At 38.4% G+C, this 26,811-nt stretch overlaps 1 protein-coding gene across 1 annotated transcript in view; it reads left to right on the top strand.

Annotated features, from left to right (window-relative positions):
- The window catches only part of UBE2N (ubiquitin conjugating enzyme E2 N), a 41,774-nt gene extending 23,567 nt beyond the window's left edge, over window positions 1-18,207 (top strand). The window contains exons 2-4 of the mRNA XM_072655581.1: window positions 16,466-16,712; window positions 16,877-17,017; window positions 17,519-18,207. Of these exons, the coding sequence (XP_072511682.1) occupies window positions 16,466-16,712; window positions 16,877-17,017; window positions 17,519-17,559 (429 nt within the window). The 3' untranslated portion in view covers window positions 17,560-18,207. The remainder of the gene's footprint in view (window positions 1-16,465; window positions 16,713-16,876; window positions 17,018-17,518) is intronic.
- The last annotated feature ends 8,604 nt before the right edge of the window (window positions 18,208-26,811 follow it).

Here is a 26,811-nt window from a genome sequence, read left to right as displayed (position 1 = left end):
TGTTTTCTAAAATTATAACATTCATGTGATCCTGAAAAGATGTGTATTTTACTTCTGTAGTTTTGAATAGTTTGATACCTTATATCTGTAGTGTCTGGCCCATAGTCATCTTTTAGGGATCAATCTAGAGTGCTTAAAGCATGTTTAGTATTTTCCTCTTTATTCTTTAGAGACCCTGGCTACCCATCTTTATCTATGAAAAATTTTTGTTAAAAAATTTTTATTCTTTAATGTAGAAAAGACCAATAAAATGGGCGTCTCCATGTAATTGGTAGAACAGGAAAAAAGAGGATTATAAATAAAACTCTGGATCTGCTGTCTTTGGAGATAGATATATAAAACATACAACTTTCAAAGCTGTTCTGCTTATCTGTGTTTCTGGGCCCCTTTTCTATAAATTTTTAAAACAAGCTTCTGTGAACCTCTTTGGGGGACAAGGGGAGGGTTTCCTACCTCTACCCTGCCCCATACATATTGAGAAGAAAATAAAAAAACAAAACTCTTGCAGTAAATATGCATAGTCAAGAAAGACAAATTGCCACAATATCTGTATCTGAAGATGTATGTCCTTTTGTGTGTCTGGAATAATGGATCTTCTTAACCATGTAGATGTGATGCAGCATGAGACACATTGAGGTAGTAGAGGAAGAGCCTGCCTTCTTCTGGAAGATCTGGGTCCATGTCCTAAGTGGACTCATGCTGAGTGTGACTGTGGGCAAGTTACTTATCCCTTCCCTACCCAATGTAACTCTTAGATTTGAAGGTGCTAATATACATTGATAGAGGAAGTTCCTTACTTGGAGCTTTGTACATGAAAAATATGAAAAATTAGGTCTTTTTTCTTTTTTTAAGGACAGTTAAATGTGTTCCAGTATTTTGTGGGGGTCAGATTTTTATTTAAGGCACTTGTCTCCAACTAATGGTTCACATGTACTAGTATACTTAGATTTAATGTATATCATTTTCATTATCCAGATTGTTGGGACCAGGTATGCTCAAGTTTTGTGAAAATGAGTAGAGTTGAGAGATAGCAAATTTTGTAAACTGAAATAGTAGGACCATGTCTTTTTCTTAGAGTTATCCTGATTCAGTACTATTGCTTATATATAAACACACAGTCATTGTGGAAAAGTTATGCAAAATATTCAAAAGAGTTTTGGGGGAAATCACAAACCTAGATAGGCAATCAGTAATTGAGGTTGTTCTGACTTAATGTTTCCAAATTCATGATATATTATTCTTTGATGTTGGGAACAAGAAATCTAAATTCCTGAGGAATTCCTGGAATCTTAAGTTATTCTGTATTGTTCATAATGCTTTATTTACATGTTTCTAAGCAATGAGTGCTAATAGTCATAACAGCAAGTCATTTTTTTCTGTAATAGGGTTATACTAAAAATTTCAGAGGTTTTTGTTAAAATATGATAATAAAAAAAATATGGTTGTTTATTATTATTACCCAATACATTATGACATTTTGAAATATCTGGCAATGACTGGTTACTGATATCCTTTGTTTTTGTTATAGTACTTCCAATATTCTTCCTTCTTTATTCATTATTATGGATGTATTTAGAAATTTTATTTAATAAATAAAATATATTAAGTATAGTAGGTTCTACAAGGAACTGTAGCCTATAGGATATATTCAAACCCTGGAAAATGCCTACTATCCAAGACTGGGTAGTACTTGAATTATATAACAGTTAGGTTAACAGCACTACAGAGTCATGTTTTGAAATCGTCAGTTTCAGGACTGACTTGTTATTTCTTGAAACATCACTCCTAGGATATAAACTTATTAATATTTATTTTATTTGCGAGAGTGACTCAGCAGCAGACAGAGCTGTGAACACATTTGTGGCAATAGTGCTTTGTGATAACTTATATTCTACCTTCTTCTGTCCAGGTTCTGAAAATCTTAACCTTCAGCTCTGTGTCATCATTTTCTGCTCTTACTTTTGACCTGTCATCAGTAGATTTTTTTCAAACCAGTAACATCTCTGTGTTTGATTGTTAACCTTTAATTCTCAAAGGACAATCAACACTTTGTCCCTAATTTCTCAACTGATTTTTCTCAGTATTTGGAAAATATAAAAATTTTCTGAGAAATGCTGGGAAGGATTTCCTTCATTGAAGCACTATCCTGACAAGTGTTTTGCTTTCTTTGCATCTCAGAAACCTGGATTTTCTCTCTCAGGCTTATGGCATAGCATAGCATATCCTCTGGAGCCACAGAAGAGAGAAGATCTTGGTGGATTCCTTACACTGGCAAGGAGGATTGGTTCAGTTGACCAAATCAAGAGTATCAGCATGTCCTTTTTTTGGCAGGCTGACAAAGTATGCTGTCATTGTCCCCCCAACAAAAGTGCTCCTCTTTTCCTTCATCCATCCATGTGGATAGAGGAGTCTCATTGGGAAGCCATTCTTGAGCCCAGATAGATATGGGAGGTCACTCTAGGAAAACTCACCTCCACTCTGGTAACAGCTGGTAGCCAGTGGGTGTGAGAACAGGGGAAAAAGCATAAATTCCTCTTGCAAGGGACTTGAAGGCAGCCATTGCTCCAAACAGTGGTGCTGCCAATCATCACCAATTCCTGTGGTATGATATGAAGCCAGATCTGAGCTCTGGTCTTCAAATGCAAGGTGGGAGACGGAGGCAGAGGCAGAAACAAACTCAAAAGGTCATTCATGGGTAATTAGGGCATGACTTGTGCCCCACACAGTCATAACATAAGAACATAACAAAAAAACGTAAAAACATAACCAATCTGGATTGAGAATTTGTATAAAGAGAGAGAGAAAGAGACTAGCCGAGGCCTGAACCTGCAATGTTCTCACACGACTGAGACAAAATCCAGTTTGTGTGGCGGAAGGTGGTATATCCAGTCCCATTCATCCCATCTAGATAGTCTGGGAGACGTAAACAGTTCACAGGACCAAATAGGCCTAACTTTTCTAGGAGTGCCAGAAGGGCCCTGCTCCAAGTACATAATTCCAAAGCAAGAACTGACTGAAAATGTGTAAATAGAAGGAAATACTGAACACAATTAAATGCCTAAGAGGTAAACCCAGAAGAGTAACTAACTACTTAACAATTATAATCAGAGCCTCATGGAAAGAAAATAGCTTAGCTACAACTACAAGAGTGAGTGGAAAAAATGAAGCCAGGTATTTAAAAAATAGCGATTTGTGGAGGAAAAAATGTGAAAGAATAAATAACTTAGAACAGAATATGGAAAAGCTTCCCCAGATGGTGGACTTTATGAAAAAACAAGATGGAGCAAACAATCATTAATTCCTTGGAACAATAGGACATATTGGAACAAAGTCAAAAGATGAGATTAAAAATAGTTGACCTGGAAAATAGATCAAGGGGAGATAGTATAAACTCCATTGGATTCCATTAAAACTGTGACTAAACAAACTTGTACAGGGTTTTTAAAGGAATTGTTAAAATAGCATTGCCTGTGTTTACTAGAACCAGAAGACCAAGTGAAAATAAAAGAAATTTTCTGACCACATCTTGAAGGAAACACAGAACTGAAATTCCCTGGGAATGTTAAAAGAAAAAAATTTTTAAGCATTCTGAAAGAGCTCAAATACCTAGGAACCAGTCAGAATCGCAGAAAACTTGACTTCTCTGCCGAAGAGAAAATCTTGAAATATGATAATCCAAAAGACAAAAGATAGTGACATAAAACCAGTACTAACTTAGCAGAAAAACTGAGTATAATCTTGAAAGGAGGAAATAGAAGACTTCAAAGCATTCCTCATGAAAAAGACCAGAACTGAGTAGAAATTTTAAAATGCAGACAAAGGAGTCAAAGGGAATCTAGAAAGGTAAATTGACCTGAGCGAGTGATAATGAAGTGCTTATGTTCTAATGGGGAGAAGAAGCAAATTAAGAGTGTGTGGGTCAGAGACCACTGACTCAAATGAAAATCAGAGACTTTTCAAGGTAGAAGCAAAGCAGCAAGATTTTATTATGATCTTGCGAGAAAAGGCATTCCTCTCTGCTGAGTAAGCATGAGAGTGAGGCACTTGCAGAAGGTGAGAACAAAGATTATGTAACCTAACACAGAAATCCCCCACCCTCCCTGCTGGCCGTTACTCCCATTGGCTGGGAGGCAGGCTCACAATCTAAACTCGGCCATTTACCTTAGAAATAAGGAGCATGGAAGTAGTAGAACAACCAATGTAAAGCTAACCCAATGCTCATAACCTTATTTGGGATGCAGTATGCTGAGGTGGCACTCCAGGGGGGTTTAAGTTTCAAGTTTCTGCAAGGTCATGCAATTTCTGGGAGAAAAAAACTTAGGCCTAACTATCTACTAGAAGCCTATTGTCAAGTGCTGAGAAGTCTTCACTGACTCTTTCACTCAAGAGTCTTAATGTCTTGAATATGTTTTTTTTTTTTTATTTTTCAAGTAACAAAATAAAAAAAAAAATCTGTCTCTTCTATTTGCCTTCCCCTCATTGAACACTTGCCCATAAGGCCCTGAATCCCTCAGTACATATCTACATAGACTGACAAAACAAATCCCCACATTAACCATGTCAGAAGATGTGTGTCTCCATTTTTAGTTCATCACCTCTCTGTCAGGAGGTGAGTGGCATATTTCATCTTCATTCTTTTGGACCTGTGTTTTATAATGATGTTGATTCAGATTTTAAAGTCTTTCAAAGTTTGTCTTTGTGTTATTGCTGCATGCATTGTTTTCCTAATTCTGCTCTCTTTGCTTTGCGTCAGTTCATAAACGTCTTGCAAGTTTCATCTGTGATTTTCCATTTCATCATTTCTTATGGCACAGTATTCCATTACATTCATGTAACACAATTTGGTTAGCCATTCCCCAATTGGACAGCATATGTATGCTTTCACTGCTCAAAAAACATTTTTTTAGACTTAGTTGTGGTATAACTGGGTCAGAAGATATACCCTGCTTGGTAACTTTCAAGAATGGTGGGACCCCACAGACAATATAAAATACTTATAGTTCCTGGGTTTTTCTTGGCAGGTAATTGTTTTTACGGGTAATTGGGGCAAAAAATTATTTAGTAATAAGAAAAAGAATGATGGGACCAATTTACAGCTCCACAAACAGTGTATGTAGTCATGTACCTGTTTTTCCCATAGCCCCTTCAGCATTTGTCATTTTTTCTCATTTGTCATTTTTGCCACTTTGATAGGTGTGAAGTGGCATTTCAAATTTGCCTTAACTTGAATCTCTTTAATTATTATGAATTTAGAGCACTTTTCCCCAACTGTTAATAGATGGCATTTCCTTTAATCATTCTTCTATTTGAGGCAGAATCTTAATGTCTTTTAAAGCTTCACAGAGGAAGTTAAATAAGACATATATTGAGTCGGGGTGTGATTTTTGTTCTGCTTTTTTGGTTTTAAAAAATGAAAGAAGAATGAGAAGAAAGGAATGCGCTAGAGAAGAAATGAGGAAGCAGGGAGAGGAGTTTACCCCTTATAAATGAAGTTCACGAGAAGATTTTGTAAACTTGGATGAAGGAGTAGAAGAAATAATCATCCCGTGACCACATTTTACCTGAACTCAGTAGAGAAGGATTGAATGCTCCCCTCCTTCTCTCTCCATCCCTACCTCCTACAAAGAATTTGATGTAGAAATGCATTTAACCCACTAGGGATACTGGGAGAGATAGCACAAACTTCACCTTCAGAGAGTTGATCATAAGGCGTGATAAAAAAGAGAAAGCATGTAAGAAACAAATCAGGGTCCAGGCTTGGTGAAAAAAAGAGCAGAAGAATAGGAAGGGGCCGTTTCAATTAGAGATTGGTAGTCTTAGCAGATTCCTTCCTTCAACTCCCTTGTAAAAATGAGGCTGAAAAAATACAAATGAAAAGATATAGGAGAGAGAAATATACAATTCATTCAGAAAAGTGAACGTAAATGAGATGAACTCACTCATAACACAGAGGAAAGTAGCAGAACAAGATTAGGAAACAGAATCTAGCAATGTGGTGTTTTTAAAGAAACACGTGTAATAAAGATTCCCATAGCATTGAAGTAGCAGTGGAGAAGGATTTACTGTGCTTTAGGCAAATTCAGAAAATCCAGGGGAAAAATTGTGATTCCAAGTAAGGTGTCAGTAAAAGTTGACATGGTTATTTATAGCAGAAGCCTAGGATTCCAGGTGAGAGTTGAAAGCATTAGGAGGTGGAGACTGGAGTGCAGGGGCGAGATGGCACGAAAATGTGGTGCTTCTGGGCCCAGCCTACCTATATCAAATACTTACCATGCAATCAGAAACTTGGGGTCCTAGGTCTCAGCCATTTGAGAGGTATGAAAAGAAAATGGTTCAATAAAGAAAAAAAATATAGTGATGGATGCTGACAGCTGTTTCTGGTCTGTCAGCAAGTATCCATGAAGCACCCAGTATATGCCAGGTCTTTCTAGGTGCTGAGGCTACAAAGATAAAAGTAAAACAACCTCACTTTCAAGATGCTTACATTCTGGAGAAACATGTGATCAAACAGGTCTAAGTTGTTCCATTTTATTTCAGGGAGTTTGGGGGAGAAGTATTCTATCTTTGCAGAACTTTGTGCAGTTCATAGATTGCTATACTTCATGTATGATGTCAAATGTATTATGAGTGAACAATTTAACACTGTGGTATAGTAAGAAGAATACTTAGGTAAGAGTTAGGAGACCTGGGTTTGAATCATGACTGCCATTTAGTATTGCCTGTGTAGGCTTGAGGAAGTAACTTGACCTTTTTGAGCTGGAGTTTCTTCATATATGAAAGTAAAGGGATTCAATTAGGTAACATAGTAATATTAGTAATAGTAGTAGGTAATATAGTATTCCCTTCCCAGCTCTTAAGTTCAGCGATGCTTCTTCAGAAAATTAAATTCTTAAATTGACCTGTCAGCTAATGACTGAGAGTTCCTTCCAGTGAAGCATTTCTCAGCCTGTTCGTGTCTGCCTGTTTTGTGCACCTCTCCTGCATGTTGTTATGTTTGACCTCTTCTGTCTTTGAGGAGGGTGACTTAGTGGAGCACTTGGATTGTTTGCCTGTTGTCCATCATTCTTGCCAAATGATCAGCCTTTCTTTACTTCCTGTCATATAATTCTTTGAATATTCCTTTTCATCTTATTATAGTCATTAGAATCCTTGGCTTTACGCGTTGAAGCTACTCACATTCACACCTCTCCATTGTTCTCTCTGTGATAACTCATTTTTAGTTCTTTGGAGGCAGTTGTACTCCATGTATTGCTGCCATATACCAACTCTGTCAGAATGTAAGTAGTGGAAAGTTGGGTATCTTCACTTTTAGGGGAAGACTGAGTAATAAGTAAAAGGGCAATTTAGCTTTGGGAAACTGCAATGTTGAATAGTCCTGTTCAGCTCTGGGTCTAACTCCATGTCCACCTGCACTCACCCAGATATACATACTGGTGAATAAGGTTTGTGAGGAATATGTCCAAATGTATGTTGAAGTCTGAAACTTTGTGAAAACTTTCTTCTTCCCTACTCATACCCTCTTTGAAGGATCTTTTGTAGATGATAGGGGGGTATAGATGGGCAGTTATTATTTTCTTGGTTCTCTTAGGCCCCTCAGTTCCTACTGCCTCCACATACATTTTATATTGGCCCTTTAACTCCTTTACAAGTGTGTCATCACTAGCATGGAACTCTGCTATCTTACACATTTAGTTTAATTTGACTTCATAATGTTTAGAACATTATTGGTGGTAGAATGTCCTTAAGCAGTGCCTGTAATGAGTATCTCTTGGTAGCTAGGTTTCTCTTCTTTTGGTTACTGATGGGAATGATGTAGTAGAACCTCATTGGCTGGAGGATTTTGAAAGCTGGTAGCTGAAGAAAGAATCTAGTGTGTTGATATGCCAGGTCTCTGTATAATTAGCTAGCTGAATAAATTTGGCCAAGTGGTTTTTGTTTTAATGAACTACAAGTCAAATGAGTGATTTTTTTTCCCCCAGACAACTTTATAGAAAGTGTAAAAAGGTTGTGTAAGACTTTGTTAGGATTTCTTTATGTTCTTGTCTTTAATTCTATTGTTATGAATCTTATCAAGACACATTTTATTTCATAACTTATAGTTTCAGGGAGGAGTACGTAACTCAGGGAGGGAAGAGGATTTTACTTCATTCATTCTGAATGAAAAGTAGGGAAGTAAGAAAACAGAGAGTGCCTGTTTCTGTATGTTGAACACCGACATCTTGAGCACAGAAAGAACTGGCAAGGGCTTGCACTTTCAAAAGTCCCTTTTAATTTGTGAAATATTTGGGTCCAGATCTATTTTTAGTTCACACTTTTTTTGTCTATAGTTTTAACTGGTCATTTAGATTTAAATTCATTTTAAGGGGGTTTTAGTTTTTGCATTTTATCCTAATCATTTTCAGAATTCTCTTTGGTCTTATCAGTAAAAAGATTTATTGACGCTAGCAAAAAAGGGAACAATAGATTCTTAGGTTATCCATTTGGGAGGTGTGTTAGTTTGTATTTGATTATTCAGGTCTTTGCTTTCAGGAGGCGTATAGCACTAGTAACTTCAAGCCATAAAATCAGTCAACAAGCATATATTAAATGGTTACTCTGTGCCAGGCACCGAGCTAGGTTCTGAAAATACAAATGGAACTAGAGAGGGTCCTTGTCCCCAGGAAGCTTACATTGTAATGGAAAAAAGAAACTGAAGAGGGTGGGTGTGGGAGGGACACAAAGGCAGGGCAAGTCTGAGATAGAGTGAGGAATGACTAGCTTGGGCACCCTCCTTAGTTAACTAGAGGTTCTGGGCAAAGTCCTCCAATGAGAGGAAGAGGCAGCAGGGGTGGAGAGTACTTTGAATTTGGGAATGCCAGTGCAAGAGTAAGCTTCCAGGATGCAGAGAGGATTTCTGGAGAGGACCCTCATATCCTTTTCCAGCTCCCTAATGGATTCACTGTCCCCCTCACAACAGAAATTTTTCTAAACCTTTTCATTCCCCTGTAACTTTCCAGGGCTCATCTTTGCTCCACCCTCTCATCTGAGATTTTTGCTTCATATTTCACTGAAAAAAAAACTGAGACCATTAACAAGCACTTCCTCTTCTTCACTCCCCCTCAGCTCATCTCCCAGATGACTCTGCCACTCTCTCCACCTTAATCTCTTTGTCACATAGTGAAGTGGCCCTTCTTTCTAAGGCAAACCCCTCTCTCTGTATGCACAAGTGATACTGTTCCATCCCATCTCCAGCGGATCATCCATGCAAGCATCCATCCCCTGCTTACTTCAATCTCTCCTTGTCTACTGGCTGCTTTTTGCTTATACACATTCCTGTCTCTCTCATTCTGAAAAAAACCCTCTCATTTCTTCCATTCACCCACTGTAGCTATTTTCTCATATCACTCCAGCTGAACTCCTCGAGAAGACCATTTACAATAGATGGCCTCCATATCCTTTTTCTTACTCTTTTCTTAACTTTCTGTGGTCTACGTTTAGACCACATCATTTAACCAAAAACTTGTTTTCAGAATTACCAAGTCTCCTAATTGTTAAATCTAATGGACTTTCCTCATTCTTCATCCTTTTTGACCTCTCTGTAGTATATTTTAGATGATTCATCACCCTGTTCTCCTTGATATTCCCTTCCACAGGTTTTTATAATATTTCTTTCTCTTGGTTTTTATTCTTCCTTTCAAGATATGAATTCAGTTCATGTCTGATAACCTTGGGTGTCCCCCAAGACTCTTCTCTGTCTATACTATTTCATTGATCCCATCAGCTCTTCAGTTATCTCTTTACTACTAATGATTCTTTAATCTCTTCGCCCCACCCAAATTTTGCACTTGATCTTCTAATCTTCCCTCTCCAACTGCCTATTGGACATTTAAAACTGGATGTCCCAAAGACTTCTTAAATCCAAGTGTCCAAAACAGAACTTACTGTCTCTATCCCCAGACCCATCTTCCTGACTTCTCCATTACCTTTGATGGCACCACTATCTTCCCAATCAGCCAGATTCAAAGTCTAGGTGGTATCTTCATCACTTCACTCTTCAGTTCCTCTCCTGTCCCAGTTACCCCCAGTCTAATCATTTTTCAGGTCTAATCATTTCTACTTTTGTAACAGTCGGTAAACATCTAATAACATCATTTATATATGCCCTCTTATGTCCCCTGGCACTACTCCTACCCCGACTTGGGCCCTTATCAAACCCCACACCTGGACTTTTTCAGTAGCCTATTGACTGGTCTGCTGCCACAAGTTTGTTCCCCATTCCCGCCCATCTTCCACTCAGCTGTCCAAGACCGTGGCATCTCTTGCTCCAGTGATATTCCCTGTTACTTCAAGGATCAAATATAAAACCTCTCCAGCATTCACAGCCATTCATAACCTGCATGCCCCTACCCCAAACTGTGCAGTCTTCTTACACCTTACATTCCTCTCCCCCACCCTCAAAGGGCTTTGGATTCTACAGTACATTATGTCATCACACATGGAGGTGATGAAGAGACAGAGAAAGTACAAGACCCCATTGTACTTATTACTACAGGTGTTCTTCCAACAAGTTGTCTCCCATCTATACTTCGTAATTGAGTCTTTGAAAGGCATATAGCAAAAGCCTTCCAAACATAAATATCAGGTAAGAAATGGAAACGGTTTTCCCCACCATAACGGAAGGAGGCTCTCACGTAGCGTCCCTCCACAAGCTCTTGTTTGCGATTGCCTCAAGCCCAACAACATTGCAGACGCTCCTGAAAGAGATTTAGAACCACTTGAGAATTTGGCCTACCTATCCATATGGGAAAAATCAAATGGGTGATGAATATCTATTCAAATTATGATGCAAGTAAGTAGATGGACAATAAAGTGGCCCATGGTTAAATGGGAGGAGGAACTTGAGCTGGATTGTCTTCTGTAAAAGTCCATGTTTTTAATGCCAGAATTCTTCAATGATTATGAGTCATAGAAGACTTCAGACTGCAAAAAAATTTAAAATGCTAATACAGAGAAGAGTAGGTGGGAGCAGGTTGCAACTTAGGAAAAATAAGGAAATTAAAAAGTGAGTTGTCACATTGCAAGAGTGAAGGTATAGCTGGTGGGCAGCCTTGTGTTCTCCACAGGCATCTTTGGAACGCCAGGAGAGTGCTGAGATGCCCGTCCTCCACCCCTATCTCTCCATCTCTCATGGGGGTACTTTGACAAGACTTGTACAGGATGATGACTAGGCATGAATGGGTTGATTTAATATTGTTGGAGGGAACATCTAAATTGATGATATATGTATATATATCTCACAGGTGTATTTGAATATTTTTGGGTATATTTCACCTTTTTTTTCTTTCAGTAGATTTCATTTTGTGAGTGTAGTCTGCATTTGGGGCAGCCAAATGATATGTAAGTTTCTCTGGAAAACTGCATTGGTACAGTGGAAAAATACTGGACTGAGTTAAAACCTAAATTTTTTATCTTTAGCATTATCCCCTTGCACAGACATTTAATTTTTCAACCTCAGTTTCCTTTTCTCTAAAATGGAATGCTTATTGCTCCCACTTATACTAATGCCCTGGTCCACCAGAGATGAAATGATATTTTTAATAGTCAGTACTCATCTGAAATTTAAATTACTATCCTTCGATGTTTATTCATAATATCTAATCATTCCACCATTACATTCTTACCATTTTCTGACTTTGTTGTCTGTATAATGTCCACTAGGGGGTAGTGTGAAATTACTAAAATGAAATTAGTCCCTAGCGGAAAAAAGTAACCTCCTTAGATTTATTATTAAGCCTAGTTTGAATTCTGAATTGTGCTTTCTAAAATTTGTTTTTAATTAGATTTTTAATTGGACTTTTTCAAAAGAGATTCTTGTGGCCTTAGTAGAGTTACTGATGTGCATGTATCTGTAAGGGCTTAATCATAATGCCAGGTGTTTATAGTCCATTTCCTAAAGTTATCTTTCCCATAAAATTGAGCTCTTTTATGTTCTAAATTTTGCTCAGTGCTAACAAGTATAATAGGTTTGAAAAGTTACACTGGGTCTGTTAAGTCTCAACATTAGAGTACTTGCACTATCTGTAACTATTGACTTCTTTTTCACTCCTGTGTTTCCTCTTGATGCACTTCTCCAGTGTGGCTTCTCTTCTGCTACTCTCACCCTGGAACCTAGTACTTGTATTTAAGTATCTACTTAATCCAGGTGCTCAGGATCATTGGACTAGCTTGTAAAGTAAATAAGAACCTTATTACCATCTGGCATATCATAGAGGCTCTATAAAATAAATCATTTTGGGACCCTGAAGTGGTTTCATAGTTAAACCAAAACCAGAAAACCAAATTAAACGATTTCAAAGTACCAGGGGAACAGTAGGGATGTCCTTATTTATAGCAAACATACAGGTTCTGTATCCTAAACATGCAGGTTCTGAAGGGCTAAGTTTTCCAAACAGAGGAGATTTAAAATTTTTAATGGGAAAGTTTCTGAAATGTTACATACTTTTTACAGCTAGCTTGAAAAGAATATATACTAAATATTATTTAAATTTTTTTTGGCAACACAGTCATTATGAACAAGTCATTTTATTACGCTATCTAATATAATAGGCCCTGCAGGGCCTACAAGGTAAATATGACTTGTATGCTTACCTCGTAATACTTGCTCTGGTTTTTAACAGATTTCTGTTTCTCAGTCTCCTTATTGCTATTTGTCACGTTCTTTGTTTGTAAAACTGCCATGTACATTTGAGAAGGTTATAATGCTTTTGATTCCCAATAAGTAACCACCAGAGATCCATCATATAAAGCATTGCTATTTCATTGCTTGTGATGACTTTTTAAGTGTAGTGTGGTTTCCCATTTATCTTTTAAAGTCCTATTTTCACTTTTGCCTTTTCTGACATCATGATTACTACCCCTGCTTTTTAAAATTCATTTCAAGCTTGATAGATACTGCTGGAATTCCTTATTTTAGCTCATGAATCTTACTGTTTCAGCTGTTCCTTGTAAACAACATAGTTTTGTTTCCTGATGCCATCCTTTTCTTCATGTTCTTGGCATGATTGTATTTTTCTTTATCTATAGACTCATTCCTCCTGATCTGTCTTATCTGCTAATGTCTTCCTGTTTTTAAGCTGTATATATTATGTGCCTTCTTAGAGTTAGAGCGTTTTCACCGTTAGATTGTGAAGGCAAGGATTGTTTTTTTATCTATTTGTAGCCTGCGTTTAGCACAGAGTAAAGCCCTTACTCAGTGTTCACTGACTACCCTCTGCTCCTTTTGCTACTCCCATCCCCTTTAAAAAGAGGAAGTCTGTAGTGAAAGTAGGAGTGTGACACTGGCTATCCTGCCCCACCTCTCTTTTTCCTCTTGCCCAAACTCCACTTACTAGTTCTTAACTTTTGTTTTTTTTTTCCTTTTTAATCCATACTTTATGGTTTAGATTTGTTTTGAGTCGACTTCCTCCTTTTAAAACTCCTTTCTCCTTTTTGTCCCTCCTGTTTTCCTGTTGACTTTTAATTTCTTCACTAAATCAGTCAGCAGTTACTTAAGTGCTTTCTGTCACTGTTCTAAGTGGGGAGATTACAAGTACAAAGGATGAAATGATCCCAACTCAAAATGGATAGCTGTGTTTTCTAGTCTTCTTTGACTCATGCAGATAATAGTGAAGTCCATTGCCTTTCTTTCCCCATCTTCTGGGTTGGTATATTCTCATACATCTGATTATGAGAAATAGTTAATTATGTTCCTTCACCTTTCTGCCATAATGTGTCTTCTTTCCTTCCTTATAGCCATCAAGATAAAATAGATCTAAGCCCACATCTTTTTTGTCTTGTTTAATTCCTTCTGTGACTCTTGAAGACATTAAGGTTTCTACACAAAGCCTACTCCCCCCGCCCCCCCAAAAATAAACAAAACTTAACCAGTTTCTAGTTCTCTGCAGCACCTGACTTCGTATGACTTGTGTATCTTGAAAAGATAATGAATATATTTGTGAATGTTGAGCCCTGAGATGGATGTGACTAGCCATTGTGACCCAATATCCTTCCTCTTTTTTTTTTGTTTCTTGTGTTGCTTTAGTATGACAGAAGAATTTGTGTTTTCCTAGGTTGTGATTCCTGCCCCCAAAACATGTTTAACCTTGTCTAGATGGTGGTAGAAAGAAAAATAAACTTGTAAACCTGATACTTTTCTTCAGTTTTCTTCTTTTAAAGGAAGAAATAGTTGACCAATAGGAAAGGAAGGAGGTGGGTGGCACAGTGTTGGGCCTGGAGTAGGCTTTTCTTCCCCAGTTCAAATCAGACCTTAGATACTTACTAGCTGTGTGACCCTGGGCAAGTCACTTAACCCTTTTTGCTTCAGTTTCCTCATCTCTCAGATGAGCTGGAGAAAGAAATGGCAAACCACTCCAGGATCTTGTAGAGAAAACCCCAAATGGAGACAGGTAGATTTGGACAAGACTGAACAGTAGTCAAAGGAAGCAGGGAACATCTAATGACACTGGTCACTTTGTGTACGCTCTTCCTTCTCTCCCCTTTAGTGTGGGTTTCTTATGGGAAGTAGTAGTAGTCAACATTTACCCAGTGTTTACTACTACTGTATCATGTTTGAATGCTGAATGTGTCAGCAGTTTCTGGAACTGTACAATAGCTAAAATGGCTAATCCAAAGTGACAAAGTCCTTGCCTTCTGAAAGCTTATAATTGACTGGTCAGGGGACTCCTTCACATAGTCAACACACAACTGGTAGATACCTCTGGACAAAGCACTATGTGAGTGAAAAAGCCCTTATTAAAAATTGACCAAGCACTGTTCTAGACACTTGGAGGAGAAAAAGATTAAAATTAGGACCTATCCTTGCCTTCTACCAGACCAGTCTGGTGGGCACTATGATACATAGAGGAGGACATAGATGAGGGGAGACGAAACAGTATCATATAAGGAAGCCTTTACAGAAGAGGCCTCATTTGAACGAAACTCATGAGGGAAGCAGCATTGCTGTAGAATGGGCTCTGGGCGGGTAGGAGGAGACTTGGAGTCTAAAGGAACAGTTTGAACAAAAGGCACAAAGGTAAGCTGTTTGGCATGGTTTGAGTCTAGTTTGCATCAAGTAAGTGGGAGCTTGGAAAGCTTGAAGAGTTGAACCTTAATTCAATAAGGTACTAGGGAGGAACTGAAGGGTTTTGAGCAGAGAAGAGAAAGAACCAATCTTTGCATCAACAAAGGTTAATTTGGTCACTTTGTAAGAGATGGATTGGAGCATAGCGAAGTGGAAAGACTTCTGAAATAGAGCTCAAGACATCCCTTGATACCCAACTGTGCCGCTAACTGTGTGACCTGGGACAAGTCATTTTTCTGGGTGTCAGTTTTCCTAATCTGTAAAAGGGAGGAATTGGTATTCATTAGGGAATTAGAGAACTAATTGTAGTATAGGAATGAATTGGTTGTTATTGTACTTTAAAATGACTAATATTATGAATTATGAGAAATAGGAGTAGGTGGGAAGGCTTGCATTGACTGATGAAGAACCAGGATAACAAAATCTTGGTCTCAGAGAACAGATAAATGGAACCCATTTAGATAGACAGGTAAGCAACTTGCAGGTATAGAATGTGACATTTTCCATGTCTCAGTATGTCAGTTAGGGTTTTACTTTATCATGCAAGGGAGCATTTCTGGTGATGGGGATATATTGGGACATGATTGGTTTAGAAACCCTTTGACAGTTGATAATTACAGTATCGCTGATACTGTGTACAGTGTTCTCCTGGTTCTCCTTACTTCACTTTTCGTCTGTTCATATAGTTCTTCCCTGGTTTTTCTGATGCCCTCCCCCCATTATTTCTTACAGCACAATATTCCATCCCAGTCATATACTACAACTTGTTTGGTTGAAACTACACCATTAGTGCATTCGTGTTAAGGTTTTTCCATGTCTTGCCAGCATTCATTATTTTTCTTCTCTGTCCTATTAGCCAGTCTGGTTAAGTGTGGAGTGGTGCCTCAGAGTTGTAATCAGTAGTGATTTAGAGCATTTTTTCACATAACTGTAGATCTTTGATTTCTTTTTTAGCTTTGTTTTTTAAGGGAAATTTTGAAACACTTCAAAAAAATATTTGATCCGACTGTCTCAGTGTGTTATTGGTTTTAGTGTAGCCAGCTTCCTTTATCCCTTGCTCCTTCGTTCTGGTAGGGGGCCTTTGTGTTATTTTTCCTATTAATTATAAGCTATTGGTAATTAGCTGTTAATTTTTTTCAAACAAGTAAGATGTCTCTGTGATCACACCCAGAGTGTCTTACACTGTAGCTTTCCAATCATATTGTTACATTTAATCAGTACGACTTGTGAGGTTTGTATTTTGTGCCTAGCCAACAGCACGTCTCCTAAATGTGCCTTTTTGTGATCTTCTGTAGAAAAGAATTGGATGATTTTTTTGTACCTAAATGACACTTATCACATATGTTTTGTGTGTTCTTTCTTTCTTAGGAAACCCAGCGTTTGCTGGCAGAACCAGTCCCTGGGATAAAAGCAGAGCCAGATGAAAGCAACGCCCGTTATTTTCATGTGGTCATTGCGGGCCCACAGGACTCCCCCTTTGAGGGAGGGACTTTTAAACTTGAACTATTTCTTCCAGAAGAATACCCGATGGCAGCTCCTAAAGTACGTTTCATGACCAAAATTTATCACCCTAATGTAGACAAGTTGGGAAGAATATGTTTAGATATTTTGAAAGGTAAGTGGTATCCTTATCCCAGTATTGACATTCCTCCTTTCCTTTTAAGTGTGGCACATTTAGAATCCTCCTTAAATGAATGTCTAGCTCTGTGGGAGGAAAGTACACGAGCACTTTGGGTGGCTCTTATGTTTTTATAATGGTCCGAACTGCTGTCTCCTTAGATAAATGGTCTCCAGCGTTGCAGATCCGTACGGTGCTGCTCTCAATCCAAGCTTTGTTAAGTGCTCCCAATCCAGACGATCCATTAGCAAATGATGTAGCCGAGCAGTGGAAGACCAATGAAGCCCAAGCCATAGAAACAGGTATTGACTATGGGATATTGTGTTGGGAGAGACATTCTGATGTTTCCCTGAGTGTGGATCAGATCTCATCACCCCAAACCAAACAGTCCAGCAGCCTCCTAGTCAGATTTGTTGGCCTGCTTCTTTCACATGTTTGACACTGCAAAATTTTAAAACAACCAAATCATCGTTTACTCAAAGCTTATTTTCAAATGCATTTGGCCTCATTCAATCCAACATCTAAGTCCCAAGTCCCAACCATTTATGTAGTGTGGCGAATGGAACAGAGTTTAGCATTTTGTATCTGTTGTGGTTGTAGAATTTCATTGATGTTTTTAGGACAAAGACATGCAAAATCTTTAATATCCTCTAGAAAATATTTACATATTTCTAAAATACTGCTTCTGTTTAAATATTAATTTCAGTTTTTCAATTTTAAATTACCTCTCTTAGTTAACATCTTTGGAAAATAGTATATTGAACTAAGTAATCTATGATTGCGTGTTTGTTTTTTCTTTACAGCCAGAGCATGGACTAGGCTATATGCCATGAATAATATTTAAATTCAATCTCAACATCAAGTGTGCATCACTTCTCCTGTTCTGCGAAGACCTCTTCCTTTTTTGTTTGCATTTAATGGACACAGTCTTAGAAACATTACAGAATAAAAACCCAGACCATCTTCAGTCCTTTGGTGATTAAATGCACATTAGCAAATCTCTGTCTTGTCCTGATTCACTGTTGTAACGCATGAGCAGAGGCTAGAAGTATCATCTGGATTGTTGTGAAATTGTTTAAAAGCAGTGGCCCAGCTCTGCTTTTATTCATTTCTCCCATCATGGTTTAAGTATCAGCACTGTGAATGAAAGTAGTTGTCGGTTAGCTGCAGGGGTGTGTCTTTTTTTCTTCCAGTTTTGTGGGCTCCTTTTCCCTTTTTATGGTGATGCTAATTGCATTGGTTAAAGCAGCTAACCAGTTGTACTTTAGAATATGCCCTCTAGCCAAGTCTAACTCCTTAGACGCTGTAGATGGACAAGCTTGGTTGTTTGAACAAAAATGGGAACATTAAACATCACAGCCCTCACTAATATCGTGATTCTGCTGTCAAGTGTAGAAACCTCCCTTCGAGAAAAGCTTGTGACCATTTTGTATGGCTTGTCTGGAAACTTCTGTAAATCTTATGTTTTAGTAAAATATTTTTTGTTATTCTACTTTGCCTTTGTACAGTTTATTTTGCTGTGTTTATTTCGTTTCCCTAATGTGACAATCGTATTTGAAGATTAAAACTAGTCTAGGACATTTTATGTTTTGGGTCTTCGCCATCTGACATTAAATAGTAAGACATGGACTTTGCCAATTTCTTTTCATTGATGCAGATATGTGATAAAATGCTGCTAAATGAATACTCATAAATTGATCCCAGAAATACCGAAATCTCTAAAGTGACTGACATGTTAATTAAAATAAACCTAAAGTGTACAAAATTATCACTGTCTGATCAGTTAGATGACAATTGGTATCTAGACCTCGAATGTTAGACAATTACTGTTCAGGGAAAGACTGACAGCAAGCAGCAGTTGTGATTGGCAAATGTGTAACTTTTCCTTTGTGCCACATCATGTCTGGCATTGATATGGATATTATAATTTTGTTTCTTCCCAATTTGTCTGAATTTAATACATGACCTTTTGTATTTTATAGGACGACAATGATAGATTTGCTAATTATTCAATATTTGCTAAGCCATTTATTACAATCTTATCTACAGACCAGATGAACAAAAAATATTGACCAGCTAAATTGAATTATTAGAAAGTTTTTCTTAATTTGAAAGTCCTCAATTTTTAGTGTAATATAACCAATGTTTAAATTTTCTGCATAATCATTTCCTGATGATCCCATAGGTATTCCTTAAAGGAGCTCCCCTCAGCCCCTCCCCCCACCTTTTTTTCTTCTTTAATTTGATTTTCCATGATTTTTTTTAGTTGTCCTATCTTTTTCTCTTTGCACTTTTCTCACTCTGCATATTTGATTTCTTTTTATTTTTAAGCCAATCATATGGCCAGTCAGTCTGAGTTATGTTCATGTTAATTTGCAGGTGGAACTTTTGTCTCTTGCAGTTCAAGGTGATGGTTATGTAGCCCATCTGAATTTTCCCCACTCTTATCTCGTATCATCTGGAGTTTCTTCAGAATGTGGTGTATTTTATTGTGCTCCTATGTAAGATGAAGAATTATCTATTAAAATTACATTTTCAACATACAAATGCTTTTGATGACTGGTAACTGGTATACCTCAAAATGCCTTGCATGCTAACAAGTGTTAGGACTTGAATCCATAATTAGTTTCTGTAAGCCTGCTATAAACTACTATTGGAATTTGTGATGGATGACAACCTAGGAAAACCTATGCCACCTAGGAGAACTAATAATTATCCAAGAGAAACAGGTACATACCACATACACATCAGGCATGAAAAGTAGACATACGATTGTATTTCAGATTTGTAGTCTTTACATAGCCAGGTAACTTATAGAAGTATTACAATTTAAGTGGATCTACAGATGACCTGTCTCAAGGAATTTTCACCTTTACAGTGCTAGAAATGATAAAAATAAGTAAAATCACAACCCAGCAAGCTCAGTGGGGCATTAATTTTCCCATTGTTATTAGAATAGCATTCTCTACAGTAATTGGGAATGAAACAGCAGGTGTTTATCCCCCATAGTTTGTCCCTTGACATTCTGTGTAGAGTGAAGGGTTGTTAGTTGGACTAGCTCTGGAAGAGACTGACGGATAAACTCAAGTCTGGAATAAAGGGAAATTAATTTATAGAAGTAGAGTTAACACTTGGGAAGTTTTGTAGTCTTCTTTTAGTAAAGACAGGGCATATTAAACTTTCTGCTTTTTGCCAGCCCTCAGGCAGGTCATGAAGCGTGTAATTCCTGCCACCGTGTACTAAGAAGTCATATTTGAGCTCATTCCAAAGTTTAGTTTGGTTAGAAACAAGTTCAATCCAGAATTTTTAAAAAATGGTAGATTAAATTGGGTCAATTAGGTATGCATCTTAAAAAGTTATTTGGTACTTCTGATTGTTTAAAATGGAGGGGGAAGGAAATGCATTACTTTGGGTTGTTCAGAAATCTAATGTAGATTTTCCTTGTGCTTCCATTTTGAAAACCACCCTGAATTGAGCTCTAAATTTTGGATTGTCCTCACCATGAGGGTTCTAACTTTTTAGCTTCTGCTTCCTCAAATCTTGATGCATCCATGCTTTCAGTAATATTGATGTCTCTTATCTTAGGGAGGAACTCCCTTGTGAAGGAGGGAGTTTCAAGTGGTAGCCAAGTTTGGAATCCGGTTTACCTGGATTCTTCCATTTAGCTAATTTCCCAATTTAACTCAGCCTTGTTTCTTCATCTGTAAAGGAAGATGAGTGGATGGTTTAGTGGGTAGGGAAATTTGGGGGTCAGGAACACCTGGTGTCTTCGTCACCTTTTAGTCTTTCAGGCTGCTCTAGCTGTAAACTTTAGAAGCCAGTCTGAATCAGGGGAAAGAAGGCCCCATATCAAAGAAATATTAGATTGCTGAACCTGTCCCATGGAATAGGAAAATCTTACAAACCTTAAAGCACTCTATAGAAGATTGGAAACCTTTTTTCATCCTAACAGTTAACGTACCATCATGTGGGGATCATGTCAATAATTGATTATTATTAACTTCCTCACATGTTAAATCAACAGTTTGCTCCCAGAGTTGGCTCTTTGAATGCAGAGCTTTCTTACTGTAAGTTTGAAATGGACCGAGTGGCTTCAAACCTAATTGCGTTGTAGACTTTCCCAATCTGAACTTTTTTCTTCTACCTCTGGGAACAAGTTGTATGGAACAGTTGCTGGCATGAAAATGGCTATTTTAGTATTTTTTGTGACTTCATCTTTTTGATGCATAAATGGGTCTATATATATATATATATATATATGTGACTGGTTGATACTATTTTAAGGGTGGCAATGGGTGCTTTTCAAGCGGTGGCCCAAGACTAAATGACGCTGATAAAGGATGCCATTTCAACTGGCAAAGACACGTTGGCAGTCATTTCTTTGATTCTTCTCCCTTCTGCTGCAATCTATTCTAACAGCAGCTGCTGAAGAAAATGCTTCTGCCTCTTAATTACTCCTGTGGCCATTCATTGACTTAATTATAGAAGGGACACCTCCCCTCCGTTTGACAGTATCTGACACAGTTTCCCAGGTTTTAAAATATGCCAAATCTGTAGTCCAGATTTGCTTAATAAAATCACTGTCCCAGTGACTTTAGAAACTCTTTGCCAGTAACATATACGGCCTCTTCTGTACACCTCAATTGATTCCACTGTTGTAAAAAATGGTTTAGCATAGTATTTCAGTAACCAAATAGCTTGATAATATGCTGAATTATTTTCATTTCCCTGATTTTTAAAAGACGCTACCTGGCCTTTTTATTCCCTTGGCAGCAATGGTTGTCACTTTAAATTCGTCTTCTAGGCATGCTGTTGAAGGGTCAACTTTTTTAGGGTAGTGGTGCTTATGATAAGACTGAGAAAGATTTGCAATATGCCAAATTCCTCAGTGATGAAATTTGCTGTGGAGAGATCAGTTGCCTATTAATGTTTTCATCAGAGTGGTCAGGATTTTATTGGAGCATCTTCTAACAGTTTTTGTTGTGATGTGCTAGGTATTAGCCTGTAGGAGATTGTCATTAAGAAGCCTATAGCAAAAGGGATAGGTTTAATAAAATGGAAATGTTCGAGCTTGTTTTTGTGTCTCAATGCTATGTTCAGTTATCTTCAGGGGAGCGCTTCCTCTCTGTCTCCACTTCCATTTACAGTAGAAGAAAAGCTATTCAGAGTGTGAAGAGACATGAACCAAACCCTGTTTGTGAATGCGCCCATGTGCACACATACAGAATCTGGCAGTGTTCCTGACAAGTTACTGCAAAGTAACTGAGTCTGGTACGTTGGGGAGACTTGCTTGTTTAAATGCATTCGATATTGATGAAGCTGTCACCTCGGTGCTTGGGACTTTGGCCTAACTTGATTTGTACATGAGAAAATGTCTACATTAGTTGGTGAGCATCCCTACTAGCATGCTGTTACAGGAAGGTACCAGAGCTGATGGAATTTCGTGGTAACTGTTGGACAGGTTTTTTTGCATATCCAAAAGCTCTGTGCACCTCTCATTTTACAGCTGAGAAAGGACAGACTCCCTAACTGTGGGGAAAAGACTAACAGTGTGACAAGTCAGGAAGCCCAGTCCCTAGCAAAGGTTGTTTTACCCTTGGGTCTGTTTGGGTTTGCCTTTTTTTTTTTTTAAATTAACAACTATAGTTCTATTGTTGGGGGAGGTGGTGTGGCAGTCAGGGTTAACTGACATAGTCAGGGTCATCAGGAAGTAAATAAATGTCTTGAGGCCGGATTTGAACTTGGGTCCACTGCACCACCTAACTGCCCCTTTGTAACTATTTCAAAGAAATTGTTTTTCTTTATAATCTTATGTATTTAATTTTATGTCTTTACTAAACACTATTTTGAGAAAGTGGTCCATAGGCTTCACCGGACTGACAAAGGATAAGGATGTGTATCCTCAGTTACTTGGTTCGTCTAGTGCTTATAGCTGATAGCAATAGACTGAAGGGGATTCTTCTAATGCAGTCTCCAAATTTTTCCTTCCACATTTCTGTTTGCTGCCATCCTGTATGGCCATGGCTTCAATATCAAATATCAGCCTTTTGCCTAAAAATTAAACCTCATCAGGGTTTGGGGTGAATTAGGCATGTGCTGAAAAACATGCTTTTGGATCTGTGATAGTAGCATGTGCTCCATTCAGTAGGACGAATTGCAGCACCTTCCAAGGCCTATTTACCTTTGCTATTCTCCATGTCTTTCTGCAGATCCTGAATAGAAATCCCACCTATGGTGTTGGGGGTGTATGTGTGGGTGGGGTGGGGGTGGTTCTTGGTTCTTTGTGTTTATTTCTTGGTTGCTGCTGTCCAACTGTGAACCTTACTGTAGCATTCTGAGTCCACTTCCTTTTCCAGGCATACGTGTCCTGGTTTCACATTTCTTGGGCACATCATTATTATTAATGTGCTGCAGACTGCCTTGAGCCCAGCACAGCTTTCCAAAGCTCTTTGGATTTTTCTACAATCCCCATGAGTCAGTTACAAAACATTGCGGGAGAAAAGATGGTCATTTGGATCAGTAAGCAATTTGTGATCTTTGAAAGCATCACAGTTTCCAAAACATTATCCAGCCTGGTCTCTGTTCATTGTCTCTCTGGTGCCTGTCCAAGGTAATCTATATGGATGGGCCAACTCGCTGAATTGCATATTGTAATCTGAGAAATAAGCATTTCTCAATCACTTTTTCCATTGTGGTTGGTCAGGCCAGTCACTGGAATGATGCTGGATCTCACTGAGAGGGATTGGGACTGGATGGAATAAGTACGTTATCATTTGTGAAAGGGAGCACTTGGAGAATTACATTCAGTAAGCATCTATTAAGTACCTACTGTGTGAAGGACGGTGCTAGGTAGCTGAATGTGCAAGGGAAAAATTATTTTCCTCAGAGTCTGTGTTTTACTGTGGGGATGCAGACAAATTATCTAGTAAGTACAAGGTGAATTGAGAGAGCATACTGACAACTAGTGGGAGCCAGGGAGAAAAGCCTTCCTGGAAGAAGTACTGGAGCCCAGCTTTGAAAGAAGGTAGGAAATCTAAGAGGGAGAGAAGTGCATTCATTGTGTGGAAGGAGCATGGAGGCAGGAGATGGAATGTCCATGCTGGCGCCAGTTATAAAATTAGATGGATAAGCTAGCCTCAGATTGTGATGAATGCCTCATGATTTCATTGTAGAACATTGGGTTGTCTTATTTCTTGCTTGGTGTCAATATTAATACTCAGTGGATTGATCCACATTTTACATAGTATAACTCCCACGTAGTAGACTCCTTCCTTGGGTGTTCTTCTAAGGAGTCCCTACTGCTTCCAGAATAAAAAACAAACTAACTCTTGTCATTTAAAGCCTTGTTATACGTATAGTTCCAGCAAAACTGGTTTTGAAAAATACTCTTCCTCACATGTGACACTCCCAACTCATCTCTCTGCCTTGTAATATTGGCCCCCATGTTTGGAATGCTCTCCCTCTCCAGCCACCTCTCTGGATTCCTGTCTTTCTTCCTTCCAGCTCAGTACCTTTATTTGGTACACATGGAATTTACTTGTGTACCTAGTGCCTAGTGTTGGTCCATTTTTGAGGGCAGGAGGTATTTCTTTATCTGCATAGATAACACATGGATCTTCTCCCAAGATGTGGTTTTCTCTTGTTACCTGCCCCTTTCTCATTTTTCTGAGAGGTGGTACTTGGATTGGTCATTGCTTAGTTGCTTTTTTTTTCATCCTGATCTTTTCCCATTCTTTCAGTCTTCCTGTCTTGGAGATCTTGAAAACTGATCCCAAAGTATTTTTTTTAAACTGTATTGTTCCCAGAATGGGTTTTTTTCTGCTTGTATTTCGTCAGGTCAGAGTATTCTTCATCTTAATGGCTACTGCCACTTCCTCCACTTGTGCTTGGGATCCTGAGGTAGTAAATGTACTGGGTTTTGTCATTACTGATGAGAAAGGATTGTAGGAATCACCAAAGTCACGGTTTAGAGCTGGAAGGAACCTTAGTCATTTAGTTCAACATTTTACTGATAAGGAAACCTAAGTAAAATGTGTTATCATAATTAGCATAGTTCTTCAGTTTGCCTAGAATGGGCATTCTCACTTAATCTTGAAATTTTTCTAAATAATATTATAGATATGATAATCCATTTATCTTCCTACTTTTCCTTCCCCAATTAAAAAAGGAAAAAAATCCTTATGATATGCATGCTCAAATGAAACAATGTCTATGCCCACAAATAGATCTCATTCTGCCCCTTGAGGCCATGCTTAATTCTAAGTTCCCTGGAATTCTATGTCATTGAGTCATTGAGAGCTTTGTTATTACAATGTTACGTTGCCATAGTATGGGATGTTCTGCTTACTTCACTCACGGTTCATACAGGTCTGTATAGATTTCTTCCAAACCATCCTTTTCAGCATTTCATATTTCTAATTATTTCATTACTTATTTTTGTAATTTATATTTATACACCGTAATTTGTCCAGCAATTCCCCAGCGGATGAGTTGCTGCACCCCTCACCCCCCCACCCCAGTGCAGAGGAATGTAATATCTTTATGCATATGGGTCTTTTTCCTCTTTGATCTCTTTGGGGGTAAATCTTGTGTAATATTCACAAAAACCCTGTGAGGTAAGTACTACAGGTATTATCTGATTTACAGACGAGGAAACAGGCCCAGTGATGCTAAGATTTAGGTCACACAGGTAGTAGTTGTGAGACCCAGGTTGGACCCATTCCTCAGCTCTTCCCATTTACTTAATACTACTGCTTTTCGTATTATTTTGCAAATGACCTTTGTGCTCAGTGTTGTCCCACTCGGAGTTACAGAGTTATTTTTTAGAGTTGCCCATATTTTAAGGCAGGCTGGGTTGTAGGTAATGAACATTGTGTCTGTTTTGTAGTTTTGACAATTCTTGAACATTCAGTTGAATGTGATCATTGCTTTCTACTAGTCTTTGGCTGTGAACAATGGAATTCTCATTGATAAGCCTGAGGATTCTAAGGACGTTCCCACTCCTAGGATCTAATCTTCCATTGGCCATCCTCATCTTTTTGTTCAAGTTACCAAGCTTCTTTAATACAAATTTTCATACACAAAATTAACCATATAAATGTCAACTGTGACATTTTCCAATTTCAAATTAGTACTAAGAATCCTGGTTGGTCATTGTGTTGACCAGAATTCCCAAGTCTTTCCAAGCGAGTTGTCTTTACCAGTTTGGTCTTCTGGACCTACTTATTTCCCTAGCAGAGCTAGGTTATGAATCCAGGCCCATGGTCACAAGCCACATGATTTTGTTGCCCTTTCTTATGATATATCACCTTCACCACTGCCTGCTCCAGGAACAGTGACTGCAATACAGTATACGTAGCCTTGGTTTGATGGTGGACAGAGGGAGAGGCTGGAGCTTGTCTCCACATCAATCATGAGGCTTGCAGATATATTTCCTGGCTAGGTGCTATCTGTGAGGTCAGCCCCCATGTTTTCTTCTGACCTCTCCAGCTGGAGGTGTTTCCACTGCCTTTAAGTTTTCCTTGAGCACTTTAGATCTCTCCTTTTTGCTGTATTTACATCGTATTCTGGGCCGTACACTAAACTCCTGGAGCCCAGGGACCATTTAATCTTTATTTCATCACCAACTAGTCAGGTCAACAGGTGAACAAACCTCTCTAAGCTCATTTAGCCAGGCAAGCTAGTCTTGTTGCTAGGACTATACCGCAAGCTAGGGGTTCCTAACCTTTTTTGTGTCATGTTCCTGGTGAAGCCTGTGAACCTACTTTCAAAAACATTAAAAAAAAATGCATAAGATTACCAGACACCAAAGGCTAGTGAAATTGGCTAAATGCATGGCACTGTTCATTGAATGATTAAAAACAAAGATGTAAGGTTTTTTTGCTTGTCCAAGTTCACACGCCTCCCCCCAACCTCTGCTCTTCAAGTCCTTCTCTGGATGCCTTGGGGATTTACTGCCCCTTGGTTAAGAAGCCCCTACTCTAAGCCTTTCCAGTGTGCCCAGGCTTCACTGGTACGATGAAATGAAGCACCATGCATTAGTGTGGAGCAAATGGTTTCAAGAAACTGAAAGGGATGGGCTTGAGACAGATGGGGA

Source organism: Notamacropus eugenii, chromosome 3, assembly GCF_028372415.1.
Source record: "Notamacropus eugenii isolate mMacEug1 chromosome 3, mMacEug1.pri_v2, whole genome shotgun sequence".
Lineage (NCBI taxonomy): Eukaryota > Metazoa > Chordata > Mammalia > Diprotodontia > Macropodidae > Notamacropus > Notamacropus eugenii.
This window is presented reverse-complemented; position numbering and strand designations above follow the sequence as displayed.